The sequence below is a fragment of the Rhinolophus ferrumequinum genome, chromosome X (genome assembly GCF_004115265.2).
Source record: "Rhinolophus ferrumequinum isolate MPI-CBG mRhiFer1 chromosome X, mRhiFer1_v1.p, whole genome shotgun sequence".
Classification (NCBI taxonomy): Eukaryota; Metazoa; Chordata; class Mammalia; order Chiroptera; family Rhinolophidae; genus Rhinolophus; species Rhinolophus ferrumequinum.
The window spans coordinates 16,507,201-16,522,591 of NC_046284.1; the positions used below are offsets into that span (position 1 = coordinate 16,507,201).

At 38.8% G+C, this 15,391-nt stretch overlaps 1 protein-coding gene and 1 pseudogene across 6 annotated transcripts in view; one reads left to right on the forward strand and one right to left on the reverse strand.

The window, feature by feature from the left end:
- ATP11C (ATPase phospholipid transporting 11C) overlaps positions 1-15,391 on the forward strand; it is a 159,330-nt gene that overhangs the window by 79,116 nt on the left and 64,823 nt on the right. For all 6 annotated transcript variants that reach the window (XM_033109351.1, XM_033109342.1, XM_033109360.1 and 3 more), the window contains 3 exons: positions 1,116-1,223; positions 12,601-12,729; positions 14,435-14,538. In XM_033109351.1, the coding sequence (XP_032965242.1) occupies positions 1,116-1,223; positions 12,601-12,729; positions 14,435-14,538 (341 nt within the window). The remainder of the gene's footprint in view (positions 1-1,115; positions 1,224-12,600; positions 12,730-14,434; positions 14,539-15,391) is intronic.
- On the reverse strand, positions 10,344-10,644 carry LOC117024492 (acylphosphatase-1-like; annotated as a pseudogene).

Consider the following 15,391-nt stretch of genomic DNA (forward strand, 5'->3'; position numbering starts at 1 on the left):
AGCAAGGTTACCTTTCCTCTTGAGGTTATCTGCTCTTCTATCTTGCCTAACAGGAACTACAGGAATATTTTATCAAGTGTTTGGTTGCTAAATAAAGACTTTTGGAATGTTCTTTCCCTTAGGCTGTTAGAATTATTTTCTTTAACAGAGTTGCTGGTTCCAAGAATAGTCTGTATGGTTTCAAAAGCTCTTAGTGATTTCATTTTACTCCCAATACTAGTTCACGTTAGGGTCTTTCTTTTCTCACTGAAGTGATAACCCAGCATTGTCATACAGGGGGACAGAATAGGAATGAGTAGAGCAACTGAGAAAAAAAGAAGGCGATCAAGAGATTTTCAAACAGTTGTATTTGAAAAGGTACAGACATAATTATAAAGAAAAAAAGCAAAGTAATGTAAAAAAGAAGAGGAGGTCATATTCAAATGAACATCTTCTTTCCTTAGTTCTTCTGCTTTAATATCCTCCAGACAAAAAGCCCAAAGAAAAACGTGCCGTGAGACCTTTCCCTGATTACTTTTCATTCTAAAAAACGAACACCAATTTATATTTTCTTTTGTCCCCAAGTCAATAGAGAAGTTTGACTGTTGATCTCTAAAGCTTATCATAGATTCTCTGCTAAAATAATCCTCACTTGCCTTTTCTATTTTCTGTCCCTGGGAGGAATTCAGTTTCCTCAGAGAATATCACTCCAGCAGTCCACTACAGAAGAATGTATTTAAGTGATTAAGTCCATAGGGAAATAACACCCAGAAAATTTTTTTTCAAATTCAGTAAGTACAGAAAATTAACATTAACTTAAGTAAGAGTAGAATTAGAAAAATAGATTATAGTCCTTCACAGTCAAAGAATATTAAGGCTCTAATGCCTGTGTTTTCATTAATACTTAAATGTAGAATGGAGGAACCTTGAACACAATACAGCTGTTTACCGAAGGGGTATTTTGAAAGCATATCTTAAGTTTTTGTCTAAAAATGTCGTGTTGTCTCTTTAGCATTCTGAATTGAAATGAATACTGTAAGTATAAATATCTGCTGGGAACTCCTAGGGGGTTGTAGAAATTAGCAACTTTACCTCCTTGTGTAGGTGGATGATACAGTTGTGTTTTATCCTTCCAGGGGTATGAGGATTGGCTGAGGCACAGAGCTGACAATGAAGTCAACAAGAGCACTGTTTACGTTATTGAAAATGCGGAGCGAGTCAAAAAAGAAAGTGAAAAGATCAAGGTATTCATGTCTGTAGCTCATTCTTTTTTTATTGTGGTAAAAACACACCTTTTAAAAATGGACAGTTAATTCAGTGGCATTTAGTATATTCACAATGTTGTGCAACCATCACGACTATCTATCTAGTTGGAGAACATTTTCATCACCCGGAAAGGAAGCCCCCTTAAGCCATTAAGCAGTCATCCCACATTACTCCCTCCCCCGGGCCCTAGCAACCACTAATCTTTCTGTTTGTGTGGATTTACCTTTTCTAGATATTTCCTGTAAAAGGAATCATACACCATGTGGCCTTTTGTGTCTGGCTTCTCACCTAGTGTGATGTTCTCAGGCGTTGTTCATGGGCTAGCATGTATCAGGACTTCATTAGTTCTTAAGGATGAATAACATTCCATTGTAAGGCTGTACCGCAATTTGTTTATCTGTTCGTCAGTTGATGGAAATTTGGTCTTTTTTCCATCCTTTGGCTATTATGAGTATTGCTGGTGTGAGCAATTCCTATACAAGTTTTTGTTTTAACACCTGTTTTCAATTCTTTTAGGTCTATACCTAGGAGTAGAATTGCTAGGTGATACGGGAATTCTTTTCTTTTTTTTTTTTAATTAAAGTTTATTGGCGTGACAGTGATTAGTAAAGTTACGTAGATTTCAGGTGTACAATTCTGTATTACATCATCTACAAATCCCATTGTGTGCTCACCACCCAGAGTCAGTTCTCCTTCCATCACCATATATTGGACCCCCTTTACCCTCTTCTACCACTCCCCCCACCCCCCCTTACCCTCTGGTAACCACTAAACCGTTGTCTGTGCCTATGAGTTTTTGTTTATTTGTTTGTCTTGTTCCTTTGATACGGTAATTCTTATGTTTAATTTTGTCATGAACCACTCAACTGTTTTCCACAGCAGCTGTACCATTTTATATTCCCCCAGCATTTTGTAGGAGTTCCAAAGGTATTACTATTTTTCTAATATCTTACGCATTTTAATTTTTATTGAATGTAATCGTTTATTACTCCCTAATAAGATTCCTGTCAGTAAGATTTTAGACTTTTGCTCCCCAAATATTTTTTGTTCCCAACAGATTTTATTTTCATTAATAATAAATTTTACTTTGTAGAAAAGTCTTCGGTTCACAGCAAAATGAAGCAGAAAGTACAGCGTTACTACTATGTGCCCCCTCTCCCCACACAGTACCCCCTTCCTTGCTGCCAGTATCCGCCAGCAGAGTGGGACGTTTGTTAGAATCAGTGAACCTACACCGACCCATCGTTATGATCCAAAGTTCATGGTTTACAGTAGGGTTCACTCTTGGTCGTTGTATATTTTGTGTACCTGAACAAGTGTATAAATGGCCTGCATCCACCATTATATCACCACACTAAATTGTTACACTGCCCTAAACATTCCGTGTGCTCTGCCGAATCATCCCTCCCTTCCTCCATCCAACCTGGGACCACCACGCATCTTTTTACTGACTCAATAGTTAAGCCTTTTCCATAATGTCATGTAGTTAGAATCACGCAGTAGGTAGCCTTTTCATAATTGACTTCTTTGCTTAGTAATATGCATTTACATTTCCTTCGTGCCTTTCCATGACTTGAGATCTCATTTCTTTTTAGTGCCGAATAATAGTGCATTGTCTATATGTATCACTTTCTTCATTCACCTACTGAAGTGCATCTTATTAGCTTCCAAGTTTTGGCAATTCTGAATAAAGCTGCTATAAACATCCATGGGCAGGTTTTTGTGTGGATGTAAGATTTCAGTTCGTTTGGTTAAATACCAAAGAGCATGATTACTAGATTGTATGATAAAGAGCATGTTGAATTTTGTAAGAAACTGCCAAACTGTCTTCAAAGTGGCCGTACCGTTTTGCTTTCCCACCAGCAATGAATGAGAGTTACTGTTGCTGCACGTCAGCGTCTGTTGTCAGTGTTGTGGATTTGGGCCATTTTAGTAGGTGTGTTGTGGTATCTCGTTGTTGTTTTCATTTGTCATTCCCTGATGTCATTCGGCGTTGAACATCTTTTCATGTGCTTGCTTCTCATCTATATGAATATCTTCTGTGATGAGATGACTAATCAGGTCTTTCGCCCATTGTTTAATCAGATTGTTCATTTTCTTATTGTTAAGTTTCACCAGGCTTTTTTGTGTATTTTGGAGAGCAGTCCTTCATCAGATGTGTTTTTTACAAATATTTTATCCTTGTCTCAAGGTATTTTTTATTTTAACTTTATTTTGTTTTGATAAAGAACACATTAAATTTACCATTGTAACCACTTTTAAGTGTACAGCTCAGTGGAGTGTTACATACATTCGCATTGTGGTGCAACCCATCTCGAGAACTTTTTCATCCTATAACCCTAAAACCATACCCACTAAACACTAAGTCCCTCTGCCTCCCGCCCTTGGGAAGCACTTTTCTGTTTTCTCTTTCTCTGACTGACTACTTTGGAGAGGTACTTCTATAAGTGGGATCATACAGTATTTGTCCTTTTGTGACTGGCTCTTTTCAGTTAGCGTAACGTCTTCAAGATTCATCCACATGGTAGCATATGACAGGATTTCCTTCGTTTTAAGGCTACGTAATACTTGATCGTTTGCTACACCACATTTTCTTTATCAGTTCATCTGTTGATGGACTTTTAGGTTGTTTCCACCTCTGTCTATGTGAATAATGCTGTGATGAGCACAGATGTGTGAATAACTCTTCAAGATCCGGCTTTGAATTATGTTAGATAAAAACCCAAAAGTAGAATTTCTAGATCATATGGTAATTCTGGTTTGAATTTTTTGAGGACTCTCCATACAGCTTTCCATAATGGATGCACGATTTTACCTTTGAACCTAGAGTGCACAGGGTTTCAGCTTCTCCACATCCTCTCCAGCACTTGTGGTTTTCTGTTCTTTTCATAGCGGCCATCCTGCCGTGTGTGAGATCATACCTTGTTGTGGTTTTGATTTGCGTTTCCCTGATGGGTAGTGGTGTTGAGTATCTTTTCATGTGCTTATTGGCCATTTGTATGTCTTTGGAGAAATTTCTATTCAAGTCCTTTGCCCATGTTTTAATCAGGGTATTTGTTTGTTGTTGAGTCATAGAAGTTTCTTATATATTCTAGCTATTAACCCCTCATCAGATAGATGATTTGCAAATATTTTCTCCCATTCCATAGGTTGCCTTTTCACTCTGTTGATAGTGTGCTTTGGTGCAAAGTTTTTAAGTTTGATGTATTCACATTTCTAATTTTGATGTTTTCCTATGCTTTTGCTATTATACCTAAGAAATCATTGCCAAATCCAATGGCATGAAGCTTTTCCTTCATGCTTTTCTAGAAGTCTGATAGGTTTAGGTCTTACATTTCGGTCTTTATGTTCAGTTTATTTTTGTATGTGGTGTATGGTAAGAGTCCAACTTCATTCTTTTCCATGTGGCTGTCCAGTTTTCCCAATACCATTGGTTGAAGAGAGGCTGTCTTTTCCCCCTTGCATAGTCTTGGCACCTTTGTCGGAAATCATTTGGCCATATATGCCAGGTTTTATTTCGGGTCTCCATTCATTGGTCTGTATATCTGTCTTTATGATGGTACCATCCATCTTAATTACTGTTCTTCATAGTATGTTTTGAAATCTGGGAGCATGAGGCATCCATGTTTGGTTTTTGTTTGTTTGTTTATGTTTGTTTTTCAGGATTGTTTTGCCTGTTCAGGGTCCCTTGAGATTTCATGTGAATTTTAGGATTTGTTTTCTTTCTGCAAAAAATGCCATTGGCTTTTTGATGGAAATTCCATTAAATCTGCAGAGTGCTTTGGATATTGCAGACATTTTAACAATATTAGGTTTTTCAACCCATGAACATGAGATTTCTTTCCATTTATTTGCATTATCTTTGATTTCTTTTAGCAGTGCTTTGTAGCTTTCAATGTAGAAATCTTTAACTGCTTTGATTAAGTTTATTCCTAACTATATTTATCCTTTTTGATACTATTGTAAATGGGATTGTTTTCCTAATTTCCTTTTGGAACTGGTCATTGTTAGTGTATAAAAGTGCAACTGATTTTTTTTTAATTAGTTTCAGGTGTACAAAACAATGTAACAAACATTTACACCCCTCACAAAGTGATAACCCCCTTATCTATTACCCCTGTGACATCGTATTTAGCTGTTACAGTACCATTGACTCTATTCCCAATGCTCCATATCCTGTGACTATATATATATATATATTAAACTATAGGGGTTTTTTTTTGTTTGTTTTGGTTTTTAGACTTTTTATTGGGGAGGAGGAACAGGACTTTATTGGGAACAGTGTGTACTTCCCAGACTTTTTTCCAAGTCAAGTTGTTGTCCTTTCAATCTTTGTTGTGGAGGGTGCCGTTCAGCTTCAAGTTGTCCTTTCAGTCTTAGCTGTGGAGGGCACAGCTCAGCTCCAGGTCCAGTTGCCATTGTTAGTTGCAGGGGGTGCAGCCCACCATCCCTTGCAGGAGTCGAACTGGCAACCTTGTGGTTGAGAGCCCACTGGCCCATGTGGGAATCAAACCGGCAGCCTTTGGAGTTAGGAGCACGGAGCTCCAACCGCCTGAGCCACCGGGCCAACCCAAATTATAGCTTTTTGATTGTTGATATGATATCCTGCAACTTTCCTGAATTATAGTTTACTAATTCTAACTTTTTTTGTGTGGAATGTTTAGAGGTTTTTTACCTATAATATCATATGTGAACCAGGATAATTGTACATCTTCTTTTCCAGTTTGTATGCCTTTTATTTCTGTTTCTTATTTAATTGCTTTGGCAAGAATTTCTGATACAATGTTCAATAGTAGTGCTGGGAGTGGACATCCTTGCTTTGTTCCTGATCTTAGAGGAAAAGCTTTCAGTCTTTCCCTGTTGCTTATGGTATTAGCTGCTAGGCTTTCCATGTATGGATTTTACTGTGTCGAGGACATTGCCTTCTTTTCCTAGGTCATTGAGTGTTTTTATCATGAAAAGGGTGTTGAATTGTGCCAAATGTCTCTTCTGCTTTCAACTGAGGTGATTATGTGGTTTTTGTCCATTGTTTATTTATTGCATTACATTGATTTTTGTATATATCCTTGCATCCCAAGGATAAGTCCCATTTGGTCATGGTGTATGATCATTTTCGTTGAATTTGGTTTGGTAATATTTTGTTTTGGATTTTTATGTCACTGCTCATTGAGGATATTGGTCTGTAGTTTCATTTTCTTGTAGTGTCTTTTCCTGGTAATAGTATCAGGGTAACGTTGGCCTCATAGAATGAGTTTGGGAGTGTGCCCTCTTCTTCCATCCTCTAGAAGAGTTTTAGAAGGATTCGTGTTACTTCTTCAAGTGTTTGGTAGAATTCTCCAATGAAATCATCTGGTCCTGGCTTTTCTTTTTGAGGAGGTGTTCATTCCTGCTTCCATCTCCTCACTGGTTTTGGGTCTGTTGAGATGTTTTACTTACTCATGATTCAGTTTTGGCGAGTTGTATAGACACATAGGCATTTATCCATTTCTTATAGGTTATCCTATTTGTTGGAATATAATTGTTCGTAGTCTTTTATAATCCTTTTTATTTCATAGCACCAGTTATAATATCCTCTCTGTGTTAGCTATTTGAGTCTTTCTTTTTTTCTTAATCTGGCTAAAGGTTTGTTAATTTTGTTGATCTTGCAAGGTATTATTTTTAAAATAATATTTCTATATGAATATGGATTAAAGTATGAAAGCTAGGGGTGGCCGGTTAGCTCAGTTGGTTAAATTGTGGTGCTGGTAGAACCCAAGTTGCCGGTTCGATCCCCGCATGGGCCACTGTGAGCTGTGCCCTCCTTAAAATAAATAAATAAATAAATAAATAAAATTTTAAAAAATCTGTTTGTTTTCTTTAAAAAATCTATGAAAGCTAATAATAAATCAAATTCCCCAGAACAAGGAAAGTGGATGAGTGGAACAGACAGAGAAGCAGGTAGGTGAAAGTACCATTCCAGAATGGTTCAGGACTGTCACATAAACTCATAGACAATAACGCTTCCTGTACTTGTATCAAGTATTATGACTGCTGAATTCTTAAACACCTGGAATTCCTGGGCATGTGTGCTCCGTATCCCAAGTGACAGGTAAATTGTCTTGCATGTTAACAGTAATGATGAGAGGAAGTGACAGAGTTGGGAGAGTTTCCTGAGTTTGGCATAGAATGTCTTTCTTTTACTCTTTTTTCTTTTCTCCAGTTTCTGCATCCCAGAGGGGAAGACCCTATGATGAACTAGAGTGGTTAGGATCTGAAGTTTCCAAACCAGTATAGAAACCCAGCGTTGCTGTTCAGCATAAGAACCAGGGCAGCCTAAATGATTCATAGCATTAAATCTGTGGCTCCCAGGACAGTTAGTAAAGTTGCAAAGCAAGTAAAGTCTCCCAAATCTCTCCCTTTCACCCATTTCCTCTTTCTGATTTTGCTGTTACCTCCACCTTAGAAAGACCTCCATCTTTCACCTTCCCTTCACTAGGCTTCTTTGCCTTGTTGCTTACCTCAACCAGGTATAATATCCATTAAATCAGTTGCTGCTATTGTGTGAAATGCTATTTGATTATTTGATTGAGCCCTTTCTGGTATGTATTTGTATATGTAACGAAATACTGGTAAACCAAAGTGTCTAAATGTTTAATTGTTGAGCAGGAGAGTGACTTGCTCCATATCCTCAGTGCAATGGGAATTTTTTGAAGGGTTTCAAAGCCGGGGAGTGGCTTGATCTTTTTTTTTTTTTTTAAGGCAACTCTAGAGAGTGGCCAAAGTAGCATCAGAGAGCTCAGTTAGGTGGCTACTGCAAAAGATGGTAAGAACTTATATTAGGGTGATAGTAGAGGTAATGATAATAAAACTAGCAGTTAACATCTATACATTACATAAATATGCCAGGCACTGCCTTTTACATTATATTAACTCATTTAATCCTTACTTCACAAAAGTCCTATGAAGTACAATGTACCCTTTTTTTGTATTATCACCTCTTTACAGATGGTGAAACTGAGGTACAGAGAGGTTAAGAAACTTGTCTACAACTAGTGGACATCAGGATTTAGTGATATATTGGATGTAAGGAGTGAGAAACAGAGCGGAAAAAAAAAAAGAATAAAGATAGCCTTTTTTGGTTTTGGCCTGAGCAACTGGGCGAATTAAATAGTGCTATTAAACAAAATGCTATTAAATAAGCTGGAGAAGACTGGGAGAAGAATAGGTTTAGGGACAGAGGTGGGAGTGAAGGGAAATTAGGAATTCAGTTTTTCCATGTTAATGTTGAGATACCTATTAGACATGTGAATGGAATTGTCAAGCCCGGAGCTCAGAGATGTTTAGGTAGAAATTGGAATTTGGATTTCATCAGCGTGAAGATGGCTCTGAAGGCATTAGACTAAGTGTAGTCGCATAGAACATAGAGAAGAGGGCCTAGAAAGAGAACTTGTGGAATTCCAATGTAAAAGCAGAATTATTTGTAAGGGAAAGAATATGAGCTTTGGCGTTAGAAATATTGGAAGTTTTTTTAGAATTCCTGATTATTTCCTTTGTTTTATACAGTCTGCTGATAAGCCCATTGAAGGAAATCTTTATCTATGATATCATGTTTTTCATTTCTAACCTTCCCCGTTGCTGTATTTTTTTGTAGCTTTCATCTCTCTGCCCAAATTCCTCATCTGCTCATGTACATTGTCTACCTTTTCCACTAGATAATATCTTCATTGTAGCTGTATTTACATCCCTCTTTCATAATCTGAAAATCTGAACACTTCTGGGCCCTTTTGACTCCTTTATCTCTTGATGATCATTTTTTATCTTGTATTTTGCACCTCATTTTTTTAAATTGAATTCTGGACATTGTATGTAAAAGAATGCTAGCGGCCTAGGTAAACAGTATTTATATTCTGAAGTGAGTGGGCCTCTTCTGTCAGCCCATTAGGGTTGGGGGTTTGCATCAATAGGCAGGAGTTGGACTGGCTTTGATTTTTCTTGCAGCTGTTGATTTTTCAGTACACCATTGGGCTTCAAATTCTTGGAGTGAGAGATTGCCATTGCCTCGTGCTTTGTGTGGGGCCTGGGGTACCAAAGAGTTTTTCTCAGTGTTCCTGTTCCACTCTTTGCTTTCAGCAGGTCCTACATCCCTGAGACATAGTGGATGCCTCTCTCTCTGCCTTTTCTCCTTCCCCAGTGGTAGATGGCTATTTCTTGTTGTTATTCATTGCTGTTATTCGTTTGGAACAGTGGTTTCTTGGTTCTCATGCTCCAGTCTCAATATTAGGCAGGACTTATGCACCTTTTCCTCGGGGTGGAACTTTCTCAGTACTCCCATGGCAGCTTTGCCTTTTTATCGGGCTAGCGCCTCAGGATGAGTGGGTTTCCTGACCCATCCCCAGCAGCAGATGGCTTTTGCTTCCACCTCTCCTCTAGCAGTCGTGACATTTCCCTGAGACTGTGCCAAAGAAGGTTTCTTGCCTTTCTCCGAGACACAGATGCCTTTTGCTTGAAATGGGAAAAGGGTCCCCGATTCTGGCATATTTTGTGTCGGTCTCCCCATAGCAGTCAATCGCGCCTGTATGCCTGTACCAATGAGGAAGGCTCTTTTAGGTCTCATGCCTGTAGAGAAGACCTGATGAGTGCTTATGGTCTCTCTTCTCTCAGGCTTGCAGAGATTCTAAACTGTCTGTCCTATTAGCTCCCACCATGCCTTTCAGAATTGGTTAAAAATGGTAGAAGAGGGTAAACGGGGTCACATATATGGTGATGGAAGGAGAACTGACTCTGGGTGGTGAGCACACGATGCGATATATAAATGACGTTTACAGAATTGTACGCTTGAAACCTATGTCACTTTACTGTCCATTGTTACCCCAATAAATTTAATTTTTAAAAATCTAGTTTTCTTTTTTTGAAGGGTCTGATGTTTTTATTAATTAGAATTGTGTGCAGTTGTTATCCTTCTTCATATCATACATATAATATACAGTAATATTCAAGTCTAATATGTGATAGTAAAATAACTCACTGACAAATTCTAATATTGAACACAAAAGAATTCTGTCTCTGTTAACGATGAAAAACTAAACCATTGAGTTTATCTTGGAAAATTGAAATTCAGGTCATTGTTTCACAATTCGGAAATGTGAGTAATCCAATGATAAGATGACTGTTCCAGTGTTGGAGTTTGCGCTGTCCCTGTGCCATCTGGGTCTCTCTCTTATCTCAAGCCACTCCTGCATATGGCGCACTTTGGAGACGGGACCTTGCAGTTGGCCCTGCACTGTGCCCTGGTCATGTTCTGGACCCTGACTACCACTCCCAGCTTTTCACCCTCAGCCCGAGTGTACTTGCAGAAAACACCCCTGACACCTTCCCCAAAGTTTCATAATCCACTGATATCAGGGTGTCCCCTTCAGCCATACTCAATGTTCAAACCCTCCAGGGCCGGCACAAACTCCAGTGACCACCACGCCAACAGTTCCCGCCAAATCTAGTTTTCTTAACGCGTGTTTAGAGTAGCCATCTTGTCCCCCTGTGCTTTGTCACTTGTGAAACCATTGTGTTTCCTCAGAGTGACTGTTCGACGTTTCAAATTCACTTCACTTGGTTGCCTTGCAACCTCAGCTCTCTGATGAACTAAAAAAAAGTGATGATTTTGTAGATTTTCTAGCTTTCATATTTATGTTGAGGCATTCTGCTCATGGCTTTTAACGTGCTAAATGGAAACAAAACTCTAGAGTTGATTCTCTAACTGGACCATGTTGTTCCCTTTCTTTAAAAGCCCTTTTGCAATTCCCCGTTGCCTTTAGGGTAAGGCCTGAACCCCTCAGCCTGGCCTGCTGGGACCTTTGTGATATGCCCATGTCCGTCTCACCAGCCTCAACTTGCACTCCAGATGCAGGGACCTTTATATATAGTTCATATCTGAGCAAATCGTAAATATTGTAGAAGAAGTTCTCTATTTGTGGTCTTTAATTTTCAGTGCCTGAGACTGAGTATGAAAGAATGAGTGTTTCCTTCTTCTAACATGCTTTAGGATTTCATGTTGTATTTTTCTTTTTGTGTATTTAAGCATCAGTTGTGGTTTCATGTAAGCAGCATAAGTTTATGTAAGGGAGAAAGGAAGGATCCAACAAAATAAAATACTGTTTACAAATTAGTTCAATTGTTGATGCTATTCTTGGCTACTAATGAGGATTGGCAAAGAAAATAAAATTGTTCCCAAACAGATCTTAAACTCCGCACCCTTATCTGCCAAACTGTGTAGCAAATAGAAGGCAGGCGTGTTATTTATTAGTTCAACATTTCACAACCAGTGTGTCTCCCAAAGTGGGCTGTCTTCTGCCACCAGCAGCCTCCTTCGTCCCTTCATCTGAGGGTGCTGTGCAAAAGTGTTTTCTCCATGTGCCATGGTGTGAAAAATGTTGGGAAGCGCCAGACTGGATGATTCCTTACATCCTTCCCACAAAACAAGTTGAGAGTATTAGTCATAGTTGTAATTAATACCTATCAAATAACGACTGTTCCAGAACGTGGGTAAATATCACCTGTATCCTCATTTCGTGCTCAAACCAATCTTTTGAGGTAGTTGCAATCATCTAAGGCATTTACCCAAGGTCATATAGTTAAGTGGCAGAGCTGGGACATAAAGTCAGGTTTCAAAGTCCTACCTCTTCACCATTGTGACTTGTTCCCTACATTATTAAGTTATCTGTGATAGCAGTGGTTCGTGATTTCTTCTCTCATGTTCTTCCTCTACTTGAGCTTTGGGTACTGGCTCATAGGAAATTGTTTCTCATTGTTGTATTAATTGATTCTTCTGATAGCTGATGGATTGTTGGAAAATGACATGTTTGGATTTTTTTTCAAATGTTATGGGGAAAATGGGTGCCTCTAATTACTGTTTTCTGGGCACTGAAGAAGGAACTGGCCCCCACTGAGAATAGCTGTTATCCCATTGAGGGCAATGCATCCTGAAATACGCATGGCGCAGAGTCGGAGCAGTGGTGCGCCATGTTCGTGAAGTGCTCAAGTTGAGACCTGTAGCTTCTCTTGACACGTTCATGAAGCAATAACTAAACATCAGTGCCAGAAACATCATAGAGCAAGCGGGTCCCTGGGTGCTGAAATCATTCGTGAGGGATTAAAGTTCAAGACTAAGGGAATCTGAAAGCGTCATAAGTTCTCGGGACCTTAAAGAGGATTCTGATTGTTGAGTAACATTCTTTCGCCACCTTTCACTTGGTGTAGGATTCTGAGACACGCTCTAAGCTCCAGAGCAGGAGAGGTCTCTTGCTACTGTTTTCACTTTCATTTGAGATCTAATGAATGGTTTGTTTGGAATTAAGAATATTTCTATTTTTCTCTCCATACTAGGTCGGTGATGTAGTAGAAGTACAGGCAGATGAAACCTTTCCCTGTGATCTTATTCTTCTATCATCCTGCACTCGTGATGGAATCTGTCACGTTACTACAGCCAGTCTTGACGGGGAATCCAATTACAAGGTAATGAAGACTAAACCTTGTGTAAACGTTTTGCACTCCAGATAGCTGATCACAAAATACTCCTTCCCACTGCCCCCTAATCTTTTATTTTTTCCTATTTGTGTAAGTTTTGTATTTGAAGAGAGCTTTTGTATAATTGTCTTTGAATTTCTAAGCAAATTCTCAACTTTGAGGAAAAGGGTGGTGTTGGGTGAGGAAAATCCAGGCCCCAAATAAAAGCCACCACATTTTTTATAGCACTGCTTGCATTTCATATTGGCATAACCCACCCAATATTTTATTTAGGCTTTTAAGAGTAAAGGTGATCACAGGCTGAATGAAACTATATAATCAAAATTATTTCGGGTACTCTAACCTGACAGTTTGATCTATTTTTATTTTAAAAGTAATGAATATTTTCTTGAAAAAATGTTTATTCCTGGCACATAGAAAATCTGACCTGGAGTAATTTGATTGCTTTTTAAAAAATACCTCAGGGTGTAGTTTGGCAAATGTTTGCCTTATTGCAACTGGAAGACTTACACATGGTGTTAAAGTAAATTGGCTCACACTGGAGACTAGCTTACTTCCCTGGTACTTTCTGACACAGTCAGTCCTTGGCTGTTGTCCAGAGCTGCACAGGGCAGGAAGACGTATCCTCTCCATGCTGCCTTTCAGGAAGGGTACTGATGGGCTCACCTCCATGTGTATCCTTGAGAGCTTCCCTCTGCTTGTTATTCCACCTGGACTTGAGGATCCGGACTCAGTATGTGAAGAAGGAACTTAATTACCTTAGATGACTAGATTCTGTACTTCAAGGGCATAGTGATGAACCAGTCCCACTTAACCTATTCAAAAACGAAGTTATATTTGAGGGAATGTCAAGATGAAAATCAAGAAATCTACCTAAAGATTCCCTAATAGGGAAAAAGTTGTTAACTCAATCCAGTCAAATCAGCTAAAAATACATAGGTTTTCAAAGTCAGGAGATCGTTTTAAATATAGCTCAGGCCGTTCCATAATATTCCCTGAAGACCACGCAACAGCTTTTTCTCTTTTGTGTAAGTGGTGCATGGCGCTGTCTTTGAGTCTGCGTCAGCCGTTCTTTGATGATTTATAAATGGGTTCGCTGGAGCCTGCCTTGAGTTCTGGGTGAATCAATTGCATAATATGCACTAGTAGAATATTCTGTCTAACTACAGCAAGATGCATCATCTCCCTGCTCCTCGTGAAATGTAGGCGCTTTGAGCATTTTCAAGATCATTAATTATGCTATTTGGGTTATGGAACTGTTAATCATTCTTTTTCTTTCTGTTGACAAGATGTTAGCATTCTTATGACCAAAAGCTTTATGTTCATTCGTATGTGTGTATTTACATCACTATATACTATGGTGAGCAGAATAACAGGTCTCAGTAAAAATAAATGGATTAAATTTTTATGAGGTTTTTGATTAATTCTGTGCATGCTGCAAATGGAATTCTCTTTGCTATCAGTATCAAAAGAAGCTTTTAGTTTTTTCATTATCGTTGGAATCCCCTTGCAGCAGGGTTATCTTTCTAATTATTTATAATATATTTTAAGAATTTTATTTAGTTCGCATTAATATTGGTATTATTCTGCCAGAGCCTCTCACTGAAACATACTGTGTTCCTGGAATCAGGTGGATATACAGTTGTGAAAAGAACGCTGTTTGGGTTTTGCTTTTTCTTCTGCTTTCATCTAGACACATTATGCGGTACATGATACCAATGCACTGTGTTCAGCCGAATCCATTGATAACCTCCGAGCAGCAATTGAATGTGAACAGCCTCAACCTGACCTCTACAAGTAAGCCTCACCTGGTTTCATTTTCCTGCTATCTGTTGGCTCTGCCTATCTTTGCCACCAGTATTGCAAAGAAACACTACTTACCAGCCTCCTTTCATTTGAATATTCTGTCTAACTACAGCAAGTGTTTTTATGGGCTGTTCCTTCTTCTGGCAGAGAAATGAATCAAATCAGCCTTGTTCACTACCAGCCCGAGATAAATCATCGCGAGCCCTGGCATCTTACTTGTGATTTTTCTTTCATTTTTGTGATGTGTAAACATGGCTATCCGTCAAATTTTGAGATGATGTTATCTCATAAGGCTGATCTATCAAACTCCTGCATTAACCAGAGTTAATGAAAACAAAAATAAACCACTTTGTGTGTCATCCAACATCAGAGAAAGAAGGCGATATGGGACCATGCAATTAGGAGGCACTCTATCCTTTTTTATCATGATCATGGTGAGCTGAGTATTGCAAATAGGCTGTGTTTTGTCCATATAAACAGTTAAGTTGAGGCGCAGTGAAATGGTATAGTGTCCTCTATTTTACTGTGCTTAGGCTTTCTGGAGTAGATTTGCTGATTAATAGTTATTGTGGATTGTCAGAAATTGGGCATTTGGTTTTTAGGAATGGTCCATTCGGTTGATTAGAGCATGGAATTAGCACGGGTACAGTAACAGGTTTTCTCCCCCAGTGGACCAATTAATTACATTCTATTCCACCGTTACAGATGGCATCCGTTACCTGTTGCAGCCATCTTGTTAATGGATGCTGTTGGTCATAATGAGTCAGATGGTTGGATGTGGCTTTCACTAACGCCCAGTAGTGGAAAAACAAAGTATTCATCCTACTACATGAACAATGCCTCC